The sequence below is a fragment of the Gopherus flavomarginatus genome, chromosome 1 (assembly GCF_025201925.1).
Source record: "Gopherus flavomarginatus isolate rGopFla2 chromosome 1, rGopFla2.mat.asm, whole genome shotgun sequence".
Classification (NCBI taxonomy): Eukaryota; Metazoa; Chordata; order Testudines; family Testudinidae; genus Gopherus; species Gopherus flavomarginatus.
The window spans coordinates 360,005,825-360,031,183 of NC_066617.1; the positions used below are offsets into that span (position 1 = coordinate 360,005,825).

The 25,359-nt window shown below is 40.7% G+C and overlaps 2 protein-coding genes across 5 annotated transcripts in view; both read right to left on the bottom strand.

The window, feature by feature from the left end:
• Positions 1-25,359, bottom strand: part of DGAT2 (diacylglycerol O-acyltransferase 2) — a 660,465-nt gene that overhangs the window by 487,981 nt on the left and 147,125 nt on the right. The window lies entirely within an intron of this gene.
• The window catches only part of UVRAG (UV radiation resistance associated), a 185,041-nt gene that overhangs the window by 81,478 nt on the left and 78,204 nt on the right, over positions 1-25,359 (bottom strand). For all 3 annotated transcript variants that reach the window (XM_050930437.1, XM_050930420.1, XM_050930426.1), the window contains one exon: positions 7,047-7,125. In XM_050930437.1, the coding sequence (XP_050786394.1) occupies positions 7,047-7,125 (79 nt within the window). The remainder of the gene's footprint in view (positions 1-7,046; positions 7,126-25,359) is intronic.

The following is a 25,359-nucleotide window of genomic DNA, read 5'->3' on the forward strand; positions in this document are numbered from 1 at the left end:
GCAATATGGAAATACATATCTTCAAGGTCCAGTGCTGAAAAACAATCCTTTTGCTCTAGTAACAGAATCACTGCAAGTGTCACCATTTAAAATCTTTGTGCCTTCACACAGGTATTGAGTAGTCTCAAGTCTAGGATGAGCCTCCAACTTCCACTCTTTTGGTACCAGAAAATACCTTGAATAAAACTCCCTTCCCTCTGTGTTGCCTGGAGACTGGTTCTATAGCTCCCAGATGTAAGCGACAGTATATCTTGATGAAGCAAGCTCTTGTGAGAGGGGTCTCCAAAAGACGGGATTCATTAGTGGAAATGTAGTAAAAGAGATGGTCTTCCAGGCATGTCTGAAGTGGTAAGGACAGTCGCCAAAGTGAGCAAGACTGGTGACTCCGCACAGCTGAAGATAAGTACCGCAAATTTGAGCCCTTGATGAACCTGTCAAAATTGCAGCTTGGAGATGGACAAGTGAGAGGCGGGAGGTTGAGAATTGGACGGTTTCCTTTTCTGGAATCTCGGCCTCTTTTGGTGTGGTTTATACAACCTCTGAAAGGTAAGGAATTGAGTAGGGCGAGATTTCTGGGCCATCTGGGATTATTGAGCTTTCCCTTGTAGGTAGGTAGGGGTGTGTGTGTGGGGTGTGGGGGGGTAAATGCCAAGAGAGTATAAGGTAGCTCGAGTCCTTTAAGGTTAGCATAGACAAGTCTCTGCTATCTGCGAACAACTTAGACCCATCAAATGGAAGATCCTCTACTGTATTCTGAACCTTTTTGGGAATCCAGAGAATTAGGGCCAAGGATGCTCTTCTCATCACTACTGCTGCAGCGATTGAATGGGTGGCAGTATCAGTGGCATCAAGGGACGCTTGCAGGGCTGTTCTGGCAAGTAGATGGCCCTCTGCAATAACTGCCCGGAATTGTTCCTTGTCCTCTGTTGGTAGGTGGTCAACAAAATAATTCAGCTTGGGATAACCGACATGATTGTACTTTGCCATTAACGCCCACAGAATTACTAATTAAGTCATAAGGAGGCAGAGGAGTAATATTTCCCAAGGGCAAATCATGCCTGACTAACCTAATTGTCTTCTATGAGGAGATAGCTGGCTCTGTGGATGAGAGGAAAAGCAGTGGATGTGTTATTCCTTGATTTTAGCAAAGCTTTTGATACAGTCTCCCACAGTATTCTTGCCGGCAAGTTAAAGTAGTATGGGCTGGATGAATGAACTATAAGGTGGGTAGAAAGCTGTCTAGATCGTTGGGCTCAACAAGTAGTGATCAGTGGCTCCATGTATAGTTGGCAGCCAGTATCAAGTGGAGTGCCCCAAGAGTCGATCCTGGGGCCGGTTTTGTTCAATATCTTCATTAATGATCTGGAGGATGGCATGGACTGCACTCTCAGCAAGTTTGCAGATGACACTAAACTAGGAGGAGTGGTAGATACACTGGAGGGTAGGGACCTAAATAAATTAGAGGACTGGGCTAAAAGAAACCTGATGAGGTTCAGTAAGGACAAATGCAGAGTCCTGTACTTCAGATGGAGGAATTCCATTCGCTGCTACAGCCTAGGGACCGAATGGCTAGGCAGCAGTTCTGCAGAAAAGGACCTAGGGGTTACAGTGGACAAGAAGTTGGATATGAGTCGACTGTCTTTGTTGCCAAGAAGGCTAATGGCATTTTGGGCTGTATAAGTAGGGGCACTTCCAGCAGATTGAGGGACGTGATCATTCCCCTCTATTCGACATTGGTGAGGCCTCATCTGGAGTACTGTGTCCAGTTTTGGGCCCCACATTACAAGGATGTGGAAAAATTGGAGAGTCCAGCAGACAGCAACAAAAATGATTAGGGGGCTGGAGCACTGACTGAGGAGAGGCTGAGGGAACTGGGATTGTTTAGTCTGCAGAAGGTGGAGGGGGGGGGAAGAGAGATTGATAGCTGCTTTCAACTACCTGAAAGGAGGTTCCAAAGAGGATGGATCTAGACTGTTCTCAGTGGTAGCAGATGACAGAAGGAGTAATGGTCTCAAGTTGCAGTGGGAGAGGTTTAGGTTGGATATTAGGAAAAACTTTTTCCACTAGGAGGGTGGTGAAGCACTGGAATGGATTACCTAGGAAGGTGGTGGAATCTCCTTCCTTAGAGGTTTTTAAGGTCAGGCTTGACAAAGCTCTGGCTGGGATGATTTAGTTGGGGATTGGTCCTGCTTTGAGCAGGGGGTTGGATTAGATGACCTCTTGAGGCCCCTTCCAACCCCAATATTCTATGGTTTTATGATTCTCCCCAGTAGTTCTAGACACTTATGGATTTTTTTTCATGATGAGGCGTGGTTTTAGTGTGGTGCTGCCGCCTTCCACGTTCATTAGCTATGTCAACTACCAAGGAGTTAGGTGAGGGATCGGAAAATAAAACCTAAGAATTACATCCTGGAAAAGGAAGTATCCGCTTTTTTGCATGGAGGCAGAGTAGATGCTGGGGTACGCCAGATCTTCGCTGGGTCCAGAAAAGCTTCATTAACAGGCAAAGCTATAGAGGACGATGAGGGTGAATGCAGGATATTGAGCAACTTACGATGAGGCTCTTTCACCTCCTCAAGAGGAATCTGCAAGGAGTCTGCAACTCTCTTGACCAGATCCTGAACACATTTAAAATCATTTGCCAGGGATGGAGAAGGCAGCATGATATAGAGAAGGAGTAGGCAATCTATGGCACATGTGCCAAAGGCGGCACGCGAGATGATTTTCCGTGGCACTCAGGTCCAGGGGCCTCTGCACTTTAATTTAATTTTAAATGAAGCTTCTTAAACATTTTTAAACCCTTATTTACTTTACATACAACAATAGTTTAGTTATATACTATAGACAGATAGAGACCTTCTAAGAATGTTAAAATGTATTACTGGCACGCGAAACCTTAAATCAGAGTGAATAAATGAAGACTCGGCACACCACTTCTGAAAGTTTGCTGACCCTCGATATAGAGTAAAGGCTATATTTAGTTGGTAACCAGCATTAATTTGCAACTAATGAGAATCAGCCTCTCTTTAGGAAAAGAAGGTAAAAGGTACAAATAAAAATCAGCTTTAAAATCAATTATTTAAATAAAGATTTTCTGCTTGCTGTTTTAAATCACAGTTTACATTGATTTAAATTAAAGCTATTTAAAATCACCAATCTACCCTGTTCATTACTGCAATTCTTACTTTACTAGGTTAGCCAATGGTCTGCATTTGATAATTCAATAATTACAACTTGATAAAGTAATAATCACAGTCTACATAACTATTTCAGGGAATTGGCAGTGAACATAAAATGAGCATACTGGGTCAGACCAAAGGTCCATCTAGCCCAGTATCCAGTCTTCCAACAGTGGCGAGTGCCAGATGTTTCAAAGGAAGTGAACAGAACAGAGCAACTGAGTGATCCATCCATCATCCAGTCCCAGCATCTGCAGTTACATTTAGGGACACCCAGGGCACTAGGTTGCATCCCTGACCATATTGGATAATAGCTATTCAGGGACACACAGTTAAAATACTCAACAGAAAAAAATTATAACGGCCTAATTTCTACTTCTTAAATCCTACTTGTAGGATCACTATAATCAGGCCCAAAAGGAGCTAGACATTTCTGGGCTTCCTAATGGCAACTATCACAGAAGGAGAAAAAATTGCTCCATGTGCTTAGTAAGGGCTTTGGATTTTACAAATAAATGGAAAAATTCTGGGCCCAAAACCCATTTATGCTCAGATGAAAGCTATTATACACCTACAAAATTAAACACATGGTTTTGAACGGGGACTGATACAGCAAAGCATGTTTCCCAAATAATGCTTCTCAAAACTAATACTGATTTACTTATGAATTCCACCTGAATTTTCCTGAGTGCAAGATGCGGTTTTCATTCATATTATCCTGTTTTACAAAATACCAGTTAATCTTCAGAGAAGCTTTGATTTCAGTAACTACGTATTATGGACCAGGTCTCCTCCTCACATACACAGAAACCTGGTGGAAGGAGTTACAAAGGCTGGAAGACTTGAGGGGAACCTTGCAAAATTTCCTTAAGAGGAAGAGGCTGGGTGTAATGCAAACTTGGCAGGGTGCTAGACTTTCCACTCTCACAGATCACTAGAACCCACATGGAAAAAGAACAGAGTTCTTTCCACGACACTCCACTGGCTCTGCCACCCTGGCGCATGCAGCTTCACACAGCAGTCACAGAGGTGCTCCTGGGAAAGTTAAATATCTGAACAGTATTAACTCTTGATGGAAAACTGGTTGGCCAACAGGAGTGTTGCTGTTGAATGCGGCCAGCTCCTAGCTCCCATTTAGACTCTACTGCCAACTCCAGGTTATTGGTGGTGCAAGAAGGAGGCAGAGACAGCAGTCTCATTTCCCAGTTCCCACCGGACAAGTGTAAGTCCACCCAATCAGGTCCCTTCTGCATACGCAGGTCCCTCTGTTTGTTCCAGATGAACTAAACCTATCTTTGAATAATTTTCAGGAGTTAAGAGTTCGTAAAGCCCACTTGAACTCAAAAGCCCCCAACTCTGCCCCCTAAAAGCAGTACTTAAAAAGGGACAAACTTATGATTCTTTCCCTTTAAGTTTTAGTGGTTGTCATAAACAGATAGTTAAGGGTTAATGTCTCTTTTACCTGTAAAGGGTTAAGAAGCTAAGTAAACCTGGCCGACACCTGATCAGAGGACCAATAGGGGGACAAGATACTTTCAAATCTTGGTGGAGGGAAGTCTCTGTTTGTGCTTTTTTTTTTTGTTCGTTCTCGGGACTGAGAGGGACAGGACATCAATCCAGGCTCTCCAAATCTTTCTGAATCAGTCTCTCATGTTTCAAACTTGTAAGTAATTAGCCAGGCAAGGCGTGTTAGTATTATTTTTGTTTCCTCAACTCGTAAATGTTTTTTTGCTGGAAGGATTTTACCTCTGTTTGCCGTAACTTTGAACCTAAGGCTAGGAGGGGAGCCCTCTGGTCTATAGGAATCTGATTACCCTGTAAAGCATTTTCCATCCTGATTTTACAGAGATAATTTTTACCTTTTTTCTTTAATTAAAAGCTCTCTTTTTAAGAATCTGATTGATTTTTCCTTGTTTTAAGATCCAAGGGGATTGGATCTGGACTCACCAGGGATTGGTGGGGGGAAAGGAGGGGATGATAAATTTCTCCTTGTTTTAAGATAAAAGGGGTTTGGACCTGTGCTCACCAGGGAATTGGTGAAGTCCCTCAAGGCAACACAGGGAGGGGACCAAGTTTTGGGGGAACAGAGTGCCCCAGACACTAGAATTCTGGGTGGTGGCAGTGTTACCAGATCTAAGCTAGTAATTAAGCTTAGAAGTGTCCATGCAGGTCCCCACATTTGTACCCATAAGTTCAGAGTGGGGAAAGAAACCTTGACAGTGGTCAAGGGTAAACTTACTACATGTATACCAAGTGCTTTAGTTTCCTGGAAAAAAGTGTTCTACCTGCTCTTATGATGAAAAATTCTACTGCCTATACAGACATACATCCAAGTTATGTCTTCACTGACTTTTCTTTAGCTGTTTAACACACCAGTTATTTCATCAACCTCAATGGAAGATATCTGTAACTCTAGGAACAGGGAACACTTTAAAATGAGACCTCTGTTCACATTCAAGAGATGATTTAGGAAGAAGAGTCACTGGGAGTACTCGAAGATTGAACGTGACTACTATTTTAGTGGACCACAAACATCTTCATTTCATTGCAGGTACGACAATAGTACTTTCATAAATCAAAACTTATACAGGTTATTTAGGAAGCAAAATATATGAAATAAAATCTACAGAGCAAAAAAAATCGAAGCATAAGAAACCAAACTAATCATAGCACTTTTCCAGTACAAGGACGTGACTTCTTAGCGAGGAGCTTAAATTAGCAGAGATTAGCATAGGTATTAGCAACAGATATTAACACAGATTAGGATAAAACACTACCAGGGGGATGGGGTGGGGGCGGGACAGGGGGAAAACTGGTTAGGGTTGTAATATGGGCAAAGATCAAGAGTGAAAAATAAAGTTAAGGATAGGAATAAAGCAAACAGATCTTCTGGAGCACATATGGTCTCTTCTCAGACTAATAATGTGAACATTTTTACAGCTTTTGTAGGACCACATCAAGAGTACAGTGTTCAGTTAAAGGCTGCATGATTTGAAAAAACAGATAACTTGTGAACCTTTTTCAGGCTTTGCACGATCATCAGTATACAAAAAAGGTGTAATATAGTCAAATCAATGGGTTTTTTGCTTGGCATACAATTTAAGGGCCATATATATACACAGCATCACATAAGTGCCTTTGAACTGTGCAAGTCCCAAGAGTCCACAGGTGCTCATTATATCTGGCTGCATCGGACTGATGGTGGGCCTCTTGCAGCAGCTCATGTCAGATGCACAAAACACTTGACAACAAGGCCGCCCAGAGGATTCTGGGGGCCCGTGGTCTTTGGCAGCGGGGGGGCCCTTCTGCTCCGGGACCCGCCGCCAAAGTGTCCTGAAGACCCGTGGCGGGAGCCCCCCGCCGCCAAATTACCGCTGAAGTGCAGCCGGGTCTTCGGCGGTAGTTCAGCGGCAGGGGGCTCCCGTCACCGGTCTTCAGGACACTTCGGCGGCAGGTCCCGGAACGGAAGGACCCCTTACCGCTGAAGACCCGGCTGCACTTCAGCTGTGGGTCCTGCTTCGGCGGTAATTCACCGGTGGGGGGGTCCTTCCACTACAGAGTGGAAGGACCCCCGCCGGCGAAGACCGGAGGCAGAAGACGCTCCAGGGACCCAGGTCCAACGAGAGTTTTCCAGGGCTCCCAGAGCAGTGAAGGACCCTGTTCCAGGGGCCCCGAAAAACTCTTGGGGGCCCCTGCAGGGCCCTGGGCCTAGGGCAAATTGCCCCACTTGCCCCCTGCTCTGAGTGGCCCTGCTTGACAAAAGTGAGATGCACTCATTTAATACCGGCCACTGTGCAGACATCACACAGTAGAATATCTCTAGGAATTTACCATTTCTTTCTGTAACAAGTCTCAAAATTTACCAACCTGTGCTATATTTTTGTTGAGAAGGTAAACTCCATAATCAAATTGAAGTCTCTCTCCTCCCTTTGGATACAGTGGAAACCTGAGGAGGAAGGGTCAGAAGAAAAAAAAGTCAGATTTAGAAAGTACACATCCAATATTTTATCTTTAAAATTAGTCTGATTTAAACAAAACCATTTGCTGAGATACCAGCAAGAACACCGAGTGCAGGTAAACCCATAGTCTTCTGTTTCTGCAGACTCCCAATCCCAACGAATCTGCAGTTTGCACAGCAACTACTCATCAATCCCACTTACACGTCATGCACTTTCTTCCGTGAGATATTCTATATCTGGAAACCCTTCCTTGGCATGGGCTGCCATGTTTCCACTGTCTCCTTTTTCAAGTCCTCCCTGGGAGAAAATGTCTTCCAAAGCTCTCCCCTCAAGGTCTTGTTTAGAACACCTAGTGCAATAGTGACTCTATACAGAGCCCACAACGACCATATTTCAAGGGGTTATTTCTGTTGTACAGTACCAGAGGGGTAGCCGTGTTAGTCCTGATCTGTAAAAGCAGCAAAGAGTCCTGTGGCACCTTATAGATTAACAGACATATTAGTTTGTAATAAGGGAAGCACATTTTGTATGATCTCTAAATGTATACTGAGATTTAGATAATGGGAAAGTACATTGCACAGGAATACTTTTGTATTGGAATCATCACGGCTAGTTGCTGGTTCTCAGCTGCTGCTTGTTATAAGAACAATCATTTTAGCCCCACCGTAACTGAAGCCTATTCAAGTTTAACCTTCACTATTACTGTACAGTATTACCATCAGACATGCAAATTCTTAGAGATTTAAACAATTGTTCAAGATGAAGCTGTTAATTTCACAACTTTAATCTTACTACTGCACTCGTTCCTCATTTTGACTCTTCCTCACATTGCGTCTTGCCAGTTGGACTTTTACAGGCTGAGCTCATAGTGGTTATCATGTCAGTTTCAGAATCTATCAATACTACCATGTACAAGTTTTTGCCTTTAAACTCAGTATCTTGTAAGCTATTTGCAACACAACCTCTATTTTGTTCTGACTTCAAAGGACTTCTTTACTGCTTACTACTTATTATTTGTGACATTTAAAAAGAATTTTAAAGAGCCTAAGAGCCAAATGTTAACAGGTCAATATTACAGGCAGATGAAATATTAAGACATCAGCTCCAAATTTTATGATACTTTCAAACTCTTAATGGGTCACTTCAAGTTGAGCAGTATAAAGATCACCGTAACTAGTATATCTAGCTCATCTTGCTTAATACACCTATAAATTCAACCTGTCTGCAGCATAGGAAAATAAAAGTGCCTTTAAATTGAAGATGTATGCTGCAAAAAACTACCACTCAATATACTAAGTGCAAGATACAAATCAAAATGAGTTCATTTCAATATCTACAGTTACACTACTCAACTGTAGCACAATTTAGATTATAAAGGCTACAATTACAATTAACATTATAAAACTCATTCATTCTTGACAATAAAACTGCTGTTAAAATACAAAGCATGCTTCATTACATGATACTATTTTGTTAAGTCACTGAAAATGAGAGCTATATATTTTCTGTTAGAAATCGAAACCTCAATTAAAGGGAGATGGAAAAAGACAATATCAAGCACTTAAAGGTTTCTCTCCTGATCAATTTCTTGTAAGGAATTCTTTAAAGTCATTAAGATTACACTTCTCTCCCTACCAGTTTTTTCCTTCTGGCATTTGGCTAACATTCAAGTTTCATCAATCGGTGAAATGAGCTGGGGAAGCATGAAGTTAATAAGATCTCTTCCTGTATACTCATGTCATGACTGTAACACTGAATTCCTTGAATTTTAAACTGTAAGTCAGGGAATGTCTTAGCCTACATAAAGTGGCATGCACATTTTGGCACTACCCAATGGAAAATGCGCTACCTGATTTCTATGTGATCTTAAGTTTTGTTCACCTCATCCTACCTCTACCCTTCCCTCTGTCTGTCACACTCATTTGTTGAACTTGGTCAACCTATAAGCTCTTTGTGGCAGGGACCATGTCCTCTTATGTTTTTAAAGAGTTCTTAGCATGATGTGGCTGCAAATAATTACTATTGATGGTTGTCTGGTGGCCTATGTGAAGTGAATTTGTACTCCTAGCTCATAGCGAGCAATGCTGCTAAACTCATGCTCTCAATTTGCCATGCAGCTCTGAGTTAGTTTGTAGTTCATTAGGTTTTCAGTTAAGTCTTGTTAATCAATTCAGTTGCCATCCATATCTCTAAAGCCTGAACATTAAGCACTGAGGGCCTACTAAAGCTCTTCCTATCAATTAGTCACGTTTTCCTTCCAGACCTGCCTGCTCTAATCTCTGCTCTTTATGCACTGACAACTTATAGATTCATAGACTGGAAGGAACCTTGAGAGGTTATCGAGTCCAGTTCCCTGCCCTCATGGCAGGACCAAATACTGTCTAGACCATCCCTAGTTTAGAGGCACTTGTTTGCATTTAGTGCCTCTAAAATAGAAAACAAACCCATAAAGTTGACTGAATACTCACTCTGGGAAGGAGAATTCCAGTGTTATAGGCAAAAGAATCATAGGATAGATAGTCAAAACTTGTTTTAACACCTGAATGCAGTACTTGTTTATGTTAAAATTAGCTTTTTTGGGGTGGGGTGGTGTTAATTTCACACAGAAGAGTCTTTATACAGGATTAGACCATGTTAAATTTGTAGTTACCCACCCAGGGTCATTCTTTGGTGTGGTGAAATTTCAGTGTTTCCCAGTTCCCGTATCAGGCATCAAAAGCAAGGCAACCAAACTATATGAGATTGTACCAAGTCAATTTCTTTATATTTGTGTAGCTCAAATGTATCTTTCTGCATGATATTCATATAGCAACGAAAACAAAAACAAAAAAGAAGTAACTGACTAGCCAGTAGTAGTACTACAGAAAAGGCCCTGAGGAGTATAAAGGATCACAAATTGAGTATGAGCCAACAATGTGATGCAGTCACAGAAAGGTTAATATTCTGAGGTGTATTAACTGGAATGTTACAGGCAATAATTGTTCAGGTCTACTTGGACTGGTGGAGACTAAATTGGATTACTGTGTCCAGTTTTAGGCATCACACTTCAGACAGATTTGGAAAAACTGGAGAGCAACAAAAATGATAAAGAGCAGGGCTGTCAAGCGATTAATCACTATTAAACAGAATACCATTTATTTAAATATTTTTGGATGTTTTACACATTTTCAAATATATTGATTTCAATTACAATAGAATACAAAGGGTATAGTGCTCACTTTATATTTATTTTCTACTACAAATGTGTACTGTAAAAAACAAAAGAAATAGTATGCTTCAATTCATCTAATACAAGTACTGTAGTGCAATCTTTACCATGAAAGTTGAACTTACAAATGTAGAATTATGTACAAAAAATAACTACATTCAAAAATAAAAGAATGTAAACCTTTAGAGCCTAAAAGTCCACTCAGTCCTATTTCTTGTTCAGTCAATCACTCAAAGAAGCTTGTTTACATCTTCAGGAAATAATGCTGCCTGTTTCTTGTTCACAGTGTCACCTGAAAGTGAGAATAGGAGTTCACATGGCACTGTTGTAACCAGCGGCGCAAGATATTTACATGATCATTGTGTTAAAGATTCATATGTCCCTTCATGCTTCAACCACCATTCCAGGGGAGGCGTGTCCATACTGATTATGGGTTCTGCTTGATAACAGTCCAAAGCAATGTTCATTTTCATCAGCTGAGTCAAATGCCACCAGCATAAAGTTGAGTTTCTTTCTGGTAGTCTGGGTTCTGTAGTTTCCTCACTGGAGTTTTGCTCTTTTAAGTATCAGAGGGGTAGCCGTGTTTGCTGATTTTACAGATCCAGACTAAGAGTCCTGTGGCACCTTATAGGCTAACAGATGTATTGGAGCATGAGCTTTCATGGGTGAATACCCACTTCATCGCATGTATCCGATGAAGTGGGTATTCACTCACGAAAGCTGATGCTCAAATACATCTGTTAGTCTATCAGGTGCCACAGAACTCTTTGCTGCTTTTGCTCTTTTAAGACATCTGAAAACATGCTCATCCCTTTCAGATTTTGGAAGGCACTTCAGATTCTTAAACCCTGGGTCGAGTGCTGTAGCTATCTTTAGAAATCTAACATTGGTACTTTGTTTGCGTTGTCAAATCTGTAGCGGAAGTGTTCTTAAAATGAACAATGTGCTGAGTCATCATCCGAGACTATTATAATATGAAATATATGGCAGAATGCGGGTAAAAGAGCCAGAGATGTACAATTCTCCCCCCAAGTAGTTCAGTCACAAATTTAATTAGGGCATTATTTTTTGAACGATCATCATCAACGTGGAAGTATGTCCTCTGGAATGGCGGCCGAAGCATGAAGGGGCATGCGAACGTTTAGCATATCTAGCACATAAATAACTTGCCATGCCAGCTACAAAAGTCCCATGGGAACAGGTATTCTCACTTTCTGGTGACATTGTAAATAAGAAGTGGGCAGTATTATCTCCCATAAATGTAAACAAACTTGTTTGTCTTAGCAATTGGCTGAATGAGAAGTAGGACTGAGTGATAATTATCAGCAGTAGAAAAAAAACTTTTGAAGTGATAATTAAGATGACCCATAGAAAGTGAGGAGAACTTAACATAGGGAAATAGATTCAATTAGTGTAATGTCCCAACCATTCCCAGTCTCTGTTTAAGCCTGAGTTAATTGTATCTAATTTGCATATTAATTCGAGTTCAGCAGTCTCTCTTTGGAGTCTGTTTTTGAAGATTTTTGTTGCAAAATTGCCACCTTCAAGTCTGTCACTGAGTGGTTAGAGAGGTTGAAGTGTTCTCCCACTAGTTTTTGAATGTTATGATTCTTGATGTCAGATGTGTGTCCATTTATTCTTTTGTGTAGAGACTGTCTGGTCTGGCCTATGTACATTGCCATCATGTGCCAGCAATGCCCTCTGCAACTCAAGCTTAAACAGAGACTAGGAATGGTTGGGTCATTACACTAGTTGAATCTATTTCCCTATGTTAAGTTCTCCTCACACTTTCTATGGGTCATCTTAATTATCACTTCAAAAGTTTTTTTTCTACTGCTGATAATAGCTCATCTCAATTGATTAGACTCTTCCTGTTGGTATGCACACTTCCACCTTTTCATGTTATCTGTATGTATAAATATCTCCTGTTTGTGTGTTCCATTCTATGCATCCGAAGAAGTGAGCTGTAGCTCACAAAAGCTCATGCTGAAATAAATTTGTTAGTCTAAGGTGCCACAAGTACCCTGTTCTTTTTGCAGATACAGACTAACATGGCTACTACTATGAAACTACAATAAGGGCTGTTATAAAGAGGACAGCGATCAACTGTTCTCCATGTCAACTGAAGGTAAGACAAGTAATGGACTTAGGGTACGTCTCCACTACCCGCCGTATCGGTGGGTAGCAATCGATTGCTCGGGGATCGATATATCGCGTCTCATCTAGACACGATATATCGATCCCCGAAAGCGTTTATATCGATTCCGTAACTGCACCAACCCGAACAGAGTTGCAGAATCGACAGGGGGAGCCGCGGACATCGATCCCGCGCCGTGAGGACAGTGAGTAATTCGATCTTAGATACTTCGACTTCAGCTACGTTATTCACGTAGCTGAAGTTGCGTATCTAAGATCGATTTTCCCTCGCAGTGTAGACCAGCCCTCAATCTGCAGCAAAGGAGATTTAGGTTAGCTATTAGGGGGAAAAAATTTTTAACTATACAGGTAGTTAAGCTCTGGAATAGACTTCCAAGGGATGTTGTGGAATTCTCATCATTGCAGGTTAAGGACAGGTTAGACAAAAAACAAAAACAAAAAACAGAACAAGTCAGGGATGGTCTAGGTATACCTGGTCCTGCCTCAGCATGGTGAAATGACTAGACCTTTTGAGATCCCTTCCAGCCCTGCATTTCTATAATTTTATGTTTAATTTTAGAAAGTATTCCACAGACTTCAGAATCAAGAAGTAGGGCTCATTACAATAAGAACAGACACTGTTTCTTTTAAGAGTGCGTTACTCAAATTTAATATACGAACAGATGCACTTTTTAATACTATTAAGTATCAACAATTATTTCTCCACACAGGAAATAAACGGCTTTAAGAGTTGTGGGGATCAAAGCAGAGTTCAAATTAAAACTATTTGGCCTGATTTTAGATGACAGCATGGCAAAAGACCAAACTAGAGCCACTTTGTATGACCAGGTCTAGCAACTAGAATGTTTCTGAGTTTGAAATAAAAAAGTTGATATAATCTCAGTTCTCACTCCCACAGGAGTCAGACACACTGAAAATGAGACTGAGTATCCTTGGCATGACAGTCCAAACACAACAAACAGAATGCACATTTAACAGGAACAATACTTCATTTTAATTTACTGGTAAGACAGATTGTGGCCAGAAAACAGACAGCCAAGAGATAAGAAATCCTCTCCCCTCCTTCACTCTAGAAGAGGCAGGGGGATTGGAGACATATCAACATTAGCAAATACCACTTTATACCTGAATAATACTGAGTGTCTCCAATTTAAACACTGAAGGTAGGTCTATACTGCAATGAAAAACCCATGACTGGCCCGTGCCAGCTGACTTAGGCTCACAGGGCTCAGGCTGTGGGGCTGTTTCATTGCAGTGTACACGTCTAGGCTCGGGCTGGAGCCTGGGCTCTGGGACTCTCCCATCTCACAGGGTCCTAGAGCCTGGGCTACAGCATGAGCCCTGAAGTCTACACTGAAGTCAAACAACCCCATAGCCCAAGCCCCACGGGCCTGAGTCAGCTGGCATGGGCCAACCACAGGTGTCTAGCTGCAGTGTAGACACACACTGAGTTAAGCTCCATGTCATAAATGGATAGTTAAGAGTTAATAGAACAGAAGTACTTCATATCTCTTTTGCCTGGAAAGGGCTAACAAGATCTGTGAGCCGGGCTGTCACCTGACCAGAGGACCAATCAGGGGACAGGATACTTTCAAATCTTGAGGGAGGGAAGTTTGTGTGTATGCTGTTACAATTTGGTGGTTGTTCTCTCTGGGGGCTCAGAGGGAATCAGACGTGCAACCAGGTTTCTCTCCACTCTCTCCGATACAGGCTCTTATAAGTATAAAATAGTGAGTACTGGATAGATAAGGTGAGCTAAGCTTATGTTTGTTTTCTTTATTTGCAAATGTGTATTTGGCTGGGAGGAGTTCAAATGTGTATTTGGCTGAAAGGATTTTAATTTGTACTTGTATACTTGGGCTGGGAGGGTATTCCCAGTGTCTATAGCTGAAAGACCCTGTACCTATTCCATCTTATATTTACAAAGATAAGCTTTTAATTAAAGAAAGAATAAAGGTAAAAATTTTCTTGTTTAAGAACCTGATTTTTTTTTTTATTCTGGTGAGACCCCAGGGGACGGGGTCTGGATTCACCAGGGACTTGGTGGGGAGAAAGGAGGGAAGGGGGAGAGAAAGGTTAATTTTCTCTGTGTTAGGATTACGCTCTCTCTCAGGGAGAGTCTGGGAGGGAGAGAGAGAAGGAGGAGGGAAGGTAAATTTTCCTCTCTGTTTTAAAATTCAAGGAGTTTGAATCACAGTGATCTTCCAGGGTAACCCAGGGAGGGGAAGCCTGGGAGAGGCAATGGTGAGGGAAAGGGTTTACTTTCCTTGTGTTAAGATCCAGAGGGACTGGGTCTTGGGGGTTCCCAGGCAAGGTTTTGGGGGGACCAGAGTCTACCAGGCACTGAAATTCCTGGTTGGTGGCAGCGCTACAAGTACTGAGCTGGTAATTGAGCTTAGAGGAATTCATGCTGGTACCCCATCTTTTGGACGCTAAGGTTCAGAGTGGGGAATTATACCATGACAGCTCCATTACACCCATGTCAAAGGTAAGAATCCTTATTTTTAAAAGATAGGAAAACTGAGGCTGAGGTCATGTGATTTGTGCAAGGTCACTTAATCTGGGAATGACCTAGATCTAACACCCAAGACTTATTTACCCACAAGATTGTCCCTCCCATAAGTTAGAATCGGCAAAAGTGCCTGACTATATTTTGCAATAGCACTACAATACTTTGTTATGTTTTAATGCTGTGAAGATCTCTTGTAACATGGATAGCACAATGCTTCAAATTTTAAAGTTTAAACAGCATGCACAGAATATTTGAAAACCTTTCCAATCTTCACAAAGCAACATAATTGCCACTTTCATTGGTTTGATCATTTTTAGGTCCACAGCTACTCTGCCAAGTGAAATCTTAGGAAGCCATTTCTTAAAATTTAGTCTTCACTTTTAGCAAGCATTTGTCAAATGAATACATCTCATAATGCAGTGTAGGTGTTAGGTGTGCAGCTGCATGCTAACTTTGTCAAATGCTAACAGTTTAAAGGGATAGTTTTATATATTAAGCCATATTTTTAATTGGCAATGGCATTTTCAGAATTTACGGCAAGATCTTACACGAACAACATAGGTTTAAAAGCCCTTCTACAAAATACAAGGTAGAGAAATTCAATATATGCAGTAAAAATCACAACTTGGAAAGCTAAATGAGGCTTGATAAGGTCACTTCAACTCCTGTTTCACTGATTACATCTTTAACTGTTCAGCTGAAGTATTCAAGCTAAGCCAAGGTAGATACCTGAATATTCACTGTTGAGTTCTTCAGGCACCCTTCCCCAGCAGAGGGGGCCTTAAAAGCTAAAAAATTTTTCATGATTTGGTGGCTATATTAGATTTCCAGCTGCTGTTGGATGATCAGAAAGCAGCAGTGTCCAGAAACGCTTTTTACCATCCGCAGCTGGCCATCGCAATCGTTTCTTCCTGATGCAGACCTTACTACTGTGATACTACACCTCAAGAATGGAATACTACAATGTACTCTACATGGCACTACAGTTCATGATAATATGGGCATTTAAACTAGGTCGGAATATAGCAGCCTGCCTATTAAGTGATGCTTCTGAGTTGCAGCAAGTACTAGTGCTCCATATTCTTCAGCACCTACTTACTGGTCTCCAGATTTGGTATATGGTGCTTGTGATCTCTACAAGGCCTAAATGGCTTCAAACTTTGCTATTTGGGATACGGCCTCTTTCCTTGTGCCAGACCAAGATCAAAGGCACTTGAACTGGATCCCTCTCAGGCTTCACACTGCTCTTTGAGAAGGGCCCTCCAGCTCTGGAACAAGTTTCTTCCCCTCAGCCTAAAATCAGCACAAGTCTATCGACCTTCATGGCAAGCTATAAGGCACAACTATTTAAGGTGGCTGCTGTGAGAGAAGTTGGGTTTTGGGGGAGCAGCTAGGGGGAAGGCTTGGTATTCTGCAAGTAATTTACTTTGTGTAAAATGGGTGGGGTGCCTTAAGTTTTGGATTAGGGCCCTTTTTCTTTTTGGTATAAATCTAAAAACATCTCTCTTCGAATAAATTCTTCGAAGGAAGTAATCACCCCATGCCCCTCCAGAAGACACCTGGCAGAATGTCTTGTGTCACAATGTAAAATGATCAGACATTATGGTGGGTGAGCGAGGGGAGAAAAATTCAAAAGCAGAAGGTCTTCCATCAAAGTGGCCTGTCACCAGCCCTCTGACATTTAAATCAAGGGACTGAATGTCCCCTTGGTACACAGAAGAACTGGGGACATGCAGACAGACTGAGGTAGCCAGGAACCAGAGCACAGAGTTTTATAGATCAAAAGTTAGCGTCTTGTATTGCAATCATAAGACAATGAAGTTGAACTTAGAGTAACATGCTCTCTTAATAAAGTAACTGAAGAAAAATGGAGAAGCAAATACTCACATTGAGGTAAAGTAGGAGTCAAAGGTTTTGCTAGCAACATAAAATCTCTCCCACAAAGATTTCCCAAAATAAATCTTAAAAACCAACTGTCCACAAAGGCTGCACACTATACTACCAAGTTACTGCATATATTGCAGAATACTTATTCAAATCTAATTTAAATATCATTGCTGAAATTTTTCCATGAGTTCATGAAACAAACTCATTTTTAAGCCAATCGTCTAATTGCATATTTTCATTAAGAAGCAGCTAAGTATTCTGTACAATAGCAAAGTATTCAAACTAAAAAGAGTAAGATTTTCTGAAGCAGATGTGCTTCACCCGTGCAATCTCTGTCCTGGGAAATCAGTAGTTTTATTGGTGTCATGTGCTGTCAGATCTCAAGTTGGTAAAAAAAAGTTGAGACATGCCCATACTAATTTCTGTTTTAAGCACTGTTCTGAGACCGTCGTTAGTCTAATTGTGTTCATTAACTGTGTCATAATCAATCATAACTACCAACTGATTCTCTTCTTTGAGCTCTTTTTGGGCTGACCTAGAAAAGTACTTACCAGTCACTGAAACCTCATTTATTTTACAGCCTCATATCTGTTATTGGGCTAATCTGTACCTGTTCAACATCACACAGCAGCTTAAATATTTGAGTAACCTGCAGTAAATCTCCACAGGACTGTTTGGTCAGTCAGACGTTAACTGTTAAGTAAACCTAAGAGGATCTATACTCCATAAATTTATTTCAGACACTAAGGTTGCTCTTATGAGTTCTCAAGTCCAAACATCTTTATAGCTAGATTTTGTGATTTATGAACTCCTCATTTTGTATCCAAAAAGATCACAAATGTGCCAATATACTGGTGACTGATTTTTACTGTATATAACCACCTGCCTTTAATACAAACTCTGTTTTAAAAGTTTAAGCAATTGCTTGATTTTTAACTGCCCTCATCTGTTTCCAATTTGGCATTAAAACATATGGTTTGGATTTTTTTTTATTCTTTTCTAATCAGTCCTTTTCCCTATGTCCCAAACTGCACTGAAGAAAACCTATGCAAGGAGCTTGAAATCTCAAAATTTCATCTCCACAAAAAAGGTCTTTGGACAAGCCTGAAGTGAAATAGTGACATTTCTGATCATTTCTAAAAGCTAGTTTATTACAGATTGACATGTGGCACATTTAAAGAAGGTCTGTATTAAACCCGAATGGGGTTTCAAATGAATTAACTTAGAAAAGATGACTGTGGGAATGTATAATCAGTCTGTGGAATTCACTACTGCTAAAAGTCAAATACTGAGACTGAATTTTCAAATGGCTGGAAAGTTCCAGATACTCTAATATCTATAGCTATACTAGTTAAGTTAAAATGTAATAGATTTCCTGCAGACATCTGCCTACCTGCTATAGCACTGAACAGATGCCAAGGTATAAGGGTTGCCTCCCTATTTCCTTTAAGACACTAAGTACAGGCCACTGTAAAAGACAGGCTGTATCAGACTCAAATTAACTAACTATTATGCAACTGCGGTATGGGAAACTCTACATTAGTCTCTGGGCATGTCTACATTGCACCATAGTTTGGATTAAGGGGGTGTAAATTGCCGAGTGCACCAAAAAGTTGCGCTCCGAACTGTGGACACTGATGGTGTAAATTAAAAAGATACATAGTTCACATCCTCTTTCAAAGATGATGTTCATGTGAACTGAGTACCTTTTAGACACCAGCAGTGTCTCTACAGAGCAGTTAGAGCACAACTCTTTGGCATGCTCTGCAATTCACACTCCTGTGCTTTGCACTGCAGCCTTCGAAAGAGGGTAGTGAATTTAGAGCTTGTGAACGTGGGAAGCTAGTAATATTTATTTGGTGCCATGAAGCGTTAGGTATCCAATTCTAAAATTTTGGCCCTAGTGTCAGACACTGAAATTGAGCAGACTGTCAGAGGCGCTAAGCCTACCACTGATAGTCAGCAGGAAAAGTAATATATTTCTACTTACGTGGCCACCTAAAACTAACAACATGTACTGAATGTTCATCAAAAAGATGAGACCAACAATTCACAGAAGTTAATAGATAAAAATATAGTGAGCTACTTGCTGTTGAGCGAACAGGCTAAATTAACTGACCTAATGCATGGAATCACTCACTCATCTCTAGTTATCCACATCATGAAAGTAGAGTCCATCAAAAATAAAAAATGAACCCCACATCACTTTATGCTTTTTAGAATTACAAAATCTGTATCTGTCCTATAGATTTTGACCTCACCCTCCAATCCACCCATTTAGACTTGTGTTCTGTTGTAAACCAACAGCTTTGCTCCATTACTTAACTCTTTTCAGAAAGACCTGACTATATGGCAGGCTACATAGAATAAAAATATTGGGCTTGATTCTCTACTCTATTGAAAGACATGAAATTGGTTTAATTACATTGGATTCCAGTGGAATCAACAGCATAACTGAATGGAGAGAGTCAGGCATCTAGAGTCACTCTTTTTAAAACAAAATCTACATGGCAACTGTGCCTCACACATGCCTTTCAAATTATGTCCAACTATAACAAGGGCGAATTCTGGGCTTAAACCAACTAACCTAACGTCCTCCCAGAGCAAGGGAAATAGTCTGCCCAGTCCTTTTAAAGACAGACTGCATCTATAAATATCCAAGAATGCCAGATCTCCAAGTTGAGTAGTTTAAATCCAAAATCTGAGTAGTTTAAAAAATTGCTATAATCTTTGCTTATTTGTTCTGAGCCTGAAAATCTGATTGCTTTGATTATGGTATAATTTAAGAATTAAGTTTAAGTGAGTCACAGCAATTCTCATTTAAATGTGTGATTTCATATATCCACTTCTGGGAAAGATTGCGATTTTTCCTCTTTTAAATGTGTTCTGGTCATTGTTTTATGAAGGAATACTATACCTATAGCTGGGTGGGGAATGGCAATTCTGTTCTGGAGGATTTTGAATGCTGGTTGAATTCCAATTTGGAACAAAACCCAAACATTTAGGAATCCTCCACAAGATGGATTTACCATCCACTGCCCATCTCTACTGGGAGCCCTGGCCCTGGGAGCTCAGGCTGCCAAGAAGCCAAGAGACAGGAAACTGGAAGCTGGGGCTCTCATCTTCCCACCAGCCCATGAAGAGAGATGCTGAGGATCCAGGTGAGTGAACTTGCAGGTAACCAGCCTTGCAGGTGTGGGGGGTTTCCATCCAGTGGAATTTCATCAAAACCTGTCTCCACACAACCTTTTGTCTTTGATGAATTGGCAAATTCTAATGAAAAAGGCTTTATTAATTTCCAACTAGCTCCATTTATGTCATTTTCTGCACTTGCACTCCAACTACTTTCAGAATTACTGCTGAGTACTTCCATTAACAAGGCTGAAAAAATGGCTTTACAGAAATTTAAAAATTAATGAAAACGTATAGAGTAGTATAACTGCTCAAAAGGTCATCTAATCCAGTGCCCTGGGTTGAGGCAGAACCAAGCATCCATTGACACAGGATGATTTAGTGCTATGATTACATTTACAATTTAAAATTTCACAAGTATTAGTTGAATAGTTGTAGATAGCAGCAAATACAAGTTTCACACGTGTACTTCTATAAGAAACAGGCAACAATTTGTTTGATACTAATAATTTTAAAATATGCTCATTCTAGTTTAAGCATGTTATTTGCAAGCTAAGAGAAAAAGAAAATTGAAGATGTGTATAACCTCCAGTTCTGAAAAATGCAGGTGGCTCAAGGTACAGACAGTTACAATTAAATAACTCAAAACCTTCCATTATAAAAAATGGTTTCCAATTGTTTATAACCTTGCCAAATTTTAATTGCTCAGGCTGACATTCTAATGCTGCCCCCACCCTTTAACATTTCAGTTAAAACAGTTCAGTTGATTCCAAAAAGGCATAAAGGAAAAATGCATTTTTGCACCCAGGTGAAAAGAATTCTTACAATCATTTCACTGAGACACACTAATGCCTGCATGCTTTGAACTGCATGTAGGAACTTTTTTTTTGCGTGCGGGGGGGGGGTCAGGGGGGGGCTGCCTATGCCTCATGGATGCTCCTATTGCAATCAGTCAAAGTTTTCCCAAACTTGGCAAAGTTTTAAGCCTCTGGTGCGGAAAAAAAAAAAATCAGTTTACATATGCTCAGTAGATACTACTTAGAGTCTTGTAGCTAAATTATCTGATGATTCTATCTGCACCGAACATGTACTATTCCCACACAGCTCCTACTTGCCAACCAATCTGCACATCACCACACCCCTTAGTGACTGAGAACATGATCTGCCCAAGGACTCCATTATCTGTCCTGACAGCCTAGGGCTGATGATATGCCAGGCACAGGAACTGAGAGAAGGGAGACGGTCTTCCCTGTGCTCTCAGTGCTCCTCTTGCTGGTGCCCAGGTTCAGCAAGAGAAGCAAGTGTCTACATTCATCTGATGTTAGCAAATTAAACCCACTTGCAAACTATGTGTCACTACCCTGCTCTAGAGGCAGGTCCCCACAGAAGATAACCTACTATTGCTACTAGTTACTCCACTAATTCAAGAGATAGGACTGATGATGTATATCTAACAATCACCCCCACCCCTCCATATGGTTTGAGAAGAGAAGGGGGTCAATATAGTTCCGCAATATGAAATTTGTTTTTCCAATCTTTAAGCGTGGGAAATTATAGATAAACTGTTAAAATAATGTTAAGGTTGAAAGTCAAGTGCTCAAAAGTTGGGAAATGCCAGAATTAGTTATCTATAAAACCTTTATACAGCTGCCTTGCACATATACATGATGATAGAGTATGATCACATCATTAAAGATTAGCTTTTCCAAAGGACCCTTGACCTCATTCAGCGCACAAGATGGAGGACGCTTGCTGAAGGGGTAGCTATTTCTTTTTATCCTCATTTGATGTGTGATCCCATGCAATATATACTATATAAACCTACACCAACTACAGAATTTCCTCATGGGTTTCCTATGGTGCTCTCATCTTACTATTGCCAATCCTTACAAACAAAACAGTCAATCTTCACAACACCCAAACAAGGTGAGGCATTGGTATTTTCTTCCATTATAAACACTAGGAACTGAGGCACTGAAATGAAAGTCAAAATTGACCAGTGTCAAATAATTCTGGGCACCTTTTATAGCACTACATATATGAAGAGTGGCTAGTGCAGAAGGACATACTCTATTCCAAGAAGCCCTGATTGATGAAGTAGGCAGAAAGGGAAGCTTGCACTGGATGACTGGGAAGAAATCCTACCTCAGACTTCCTGCTGCCAGTAAGCCTCCCCGGTGGAGGGGAACAAGGTCACTCCATACTAAAGGTGGGATTGGCTGCAGGCCATCTGATTGCCCTTGGCAATCATTTGGCAGAGGACTAGAAAGAACAGGCTGAGGCTTCAGTACACGTTGTTTGTTGCTAGTAGAAGGAGCAGTCCCGAACAGTCTGAACTTGCAGCTAAGGGGATCAGCCCAGTAAGCAGGCTAGGGCATGACTACCACCAGGGTAAGACAGCAGCCTAGACCCAGAAGAGACCTGATCAGCACTGTAACCACAGGGATGGATGCCTGACATTGCAGCAGAGGTCTGAACTCAGCAGCCCAAGTTCACACTGTTCCCAAGCACCAGCAACTGCCATGAGGAGTGAAAGGTACCATGTTTAGGACTAAGACTGGGAACTTTTGGACTCAATCAGCTTAGAGAGCTTTAACTTGTTTATTCAGGTGTTGGAGACTGGGTACTGCTAATGGAGGTGTATGTGTGATTTCCTATAAGGCCCCCCCAATACTAACTGAGGGTTTTGTCTGTGCTCAGATGTGTTTATTGCTTAGCGTGTTTGTTTCTGGGGTTACTTCCTGCCTCCCTCAAGATCGTGGAAGTGAACCAAGGGGTTTAGGTCTAGTCAGAGGTGAATGGCGTTCTTTAGGCACAAGGCTTTGGATATGGAAACTATTCAATCAACCCAACAGTGACCACATCACATAAATATAGAGCAGTGTTCCCAGTGACCTCAGTTGCATGTTATCAACACTTCTGTAAATCAGACCCCAGGGACGTCAACTTAGATTCACTGTGTTCCTCATTTTCAGTGTATGTTTCGGCTAATGAAACTTGTCCAGTGTCATGCAAACTCTTTGGCTGAGGTAGGGATAGAATCCCGTTCTTCAGGGTAGCATTCAGTTGCCTTACCCAAGAGACCATTCTTTCCTACCGTTCCTTGTCTCATTCACTACACAGCATCCAGCTTCTACAACAAATGAGACAGGGGTCCTGCAAACAGCCTCATTAACTACGCACCCCTGGTTCTCTCCAGAACACTGTCCATCTTGTGAATGAGGCACTATACACTATAACATGTAAAAACCTAAAGAGGGGGAGAATTGAACTGAGGTATCTTCCTTGAAATCTATGGGCTCCTAGCTAGCAAAGGTAGCTATTAGGCTAAAATTGTGGACAGATGAACTACCATTCATACATGGTAAATGTTTTACTCAAAAAAAAAAAAAAAAAAAAAAAAAAAAAAAAAAAAAAAAAAGCACCAAATGCTATTGCAATCATGACAATTACAGAAATGAAATCTAGATCCAGGAGCTATTACAAAGAAAAAGCACAAAAAACCTCCTGTACTTTTCAGCAAGTCAGGTGCTACCCTTCTCTATAAAATCCAGAAGCATACTAATGAAAGTGTTGCATGCAAGTATAAGAATGTGTGACAAATATTAAAGCTATAGATTAAACGCACACCTACAAGTAGAGGAGAGAAAGTGTTGTGCTTCTATTTCTCATAGCAATGCCAAGAAGTTTAAATTGGTTATTTATTCAGCACCATCCGCATGGCGGACACTGGAGAGAAGGAAACACCATACTGTCCCTAGAAGCTTAAAATCTTAAGCAGACAGTCCAGTCCAAATAAACGAAGGATACATAATTTGAGCCCAAACTTCAAGCAGCATGGGGCTCTTCACTTTTAAAATACCTTCTGTACTTTAAAGAGGATTGTTGAACGACACTATTGAAGAAATATGTTTTAAGGAGGTATTTAATAAAAACTGCATTCTTTATAGAACTACCTTTCCTCAATGGTTTTAGTAAACTGAGACTGAGAAATTTCTGTGAGGGAACTTCTGTTGACACAATATTACAAGACTATATGTAATATATGAAGGAGGCAGCAGTTAGAATATATCATGGAAACACAATAACTAACACTTCTGTTTATAATTTCGAAGTTGGCTCTTTGTTGAAGACCAGTGGCTGATATTTTTACACTTCATCTCTAGTAGTTCGGGAGGTATATAAGTGTTAGGTCAACCCTGTAGCCTCCTGCTTATTTTACAGATGATCTTTCTTTCAATATAGTGGTAAAGTAGTCTCATACTTTCCTAAGACCATAAGTGGTCTCGATCATTCATTTTAAGAAATAAAGTACTTTTATTTGCAATTGCCAAGATGCTTGCTATATTAAATAGTGTGTACACACTTTAGAATGCATATTTACCCAAGAGAAACAGGTCTATTATGTAAGTGTTTAGGCACTATTTACAAAGTTTATTTTAGGAACTTGTAATAAGTATTACTTGCATCCATTAGTTTGCTGTTATATTAAAGTTTTTAAATAGATTAAATCCAAACCACGCACAACTTTTTTTTAAATGAGTGTAACAAAAATCTCCCCATCCTTGAAACAGAACCTTTTAAAAACTCTTCATTTTGATACTACAGGCAAAGTTTCAGCCCAAAATAAAATATGAATCTAAATTAAAACCACTTCAAGCCAAATATTTAGTAAGTCACCCTAAATCTGATGCCAACAAGGGGCGTTATGTATTACATAGACTCAGACTTTAAGGTCAGAGGGGACGTACTCTGCCAAGTATGAAGACAGCCATGCCAGAATTATTCAATAGTATCTTGCACTGAAGTTGAACAACTGTCTTTTAATAAAAGCCTACTAAAACACAAGTGTTGGATTCCATTGCACATTTAATCACCATGTATTTCAACTAGATGTGTATGAAAAGGAAGCAGCCAGGGCAGAGGGAAAACAACTGCAAGTTAAGATACTAAAACTAACTATAGTGCCACCAGCTACCAAGACTGCACTGCCCAGAAAGATGGCAGGACAGAGAGGTCTCATCTATTCTTAATTTGCCTCTCTAATACTGGAGGCTGACTCTTAGGACTTCGGACAGAGCCAGTTGCGGAAGAATAGAGCTTACTGAATATGTTGGGAGAAGGGTTAATACCAGAGGGTGTTTTTGGAGTACTGCAAGCTAACTCTCCCCCTCTTTGGAAACATTGTAGAACGTAAGTGTTGAATTCACGATGGCTAGGGGAAAAAAATATCATTTAGATAAATAATCCAATTGAGTATAACTGGCTCAAACTCAAAACACCATGACCTGAAGAACTTTAAGTCCTATTGATAGATATTTGAAG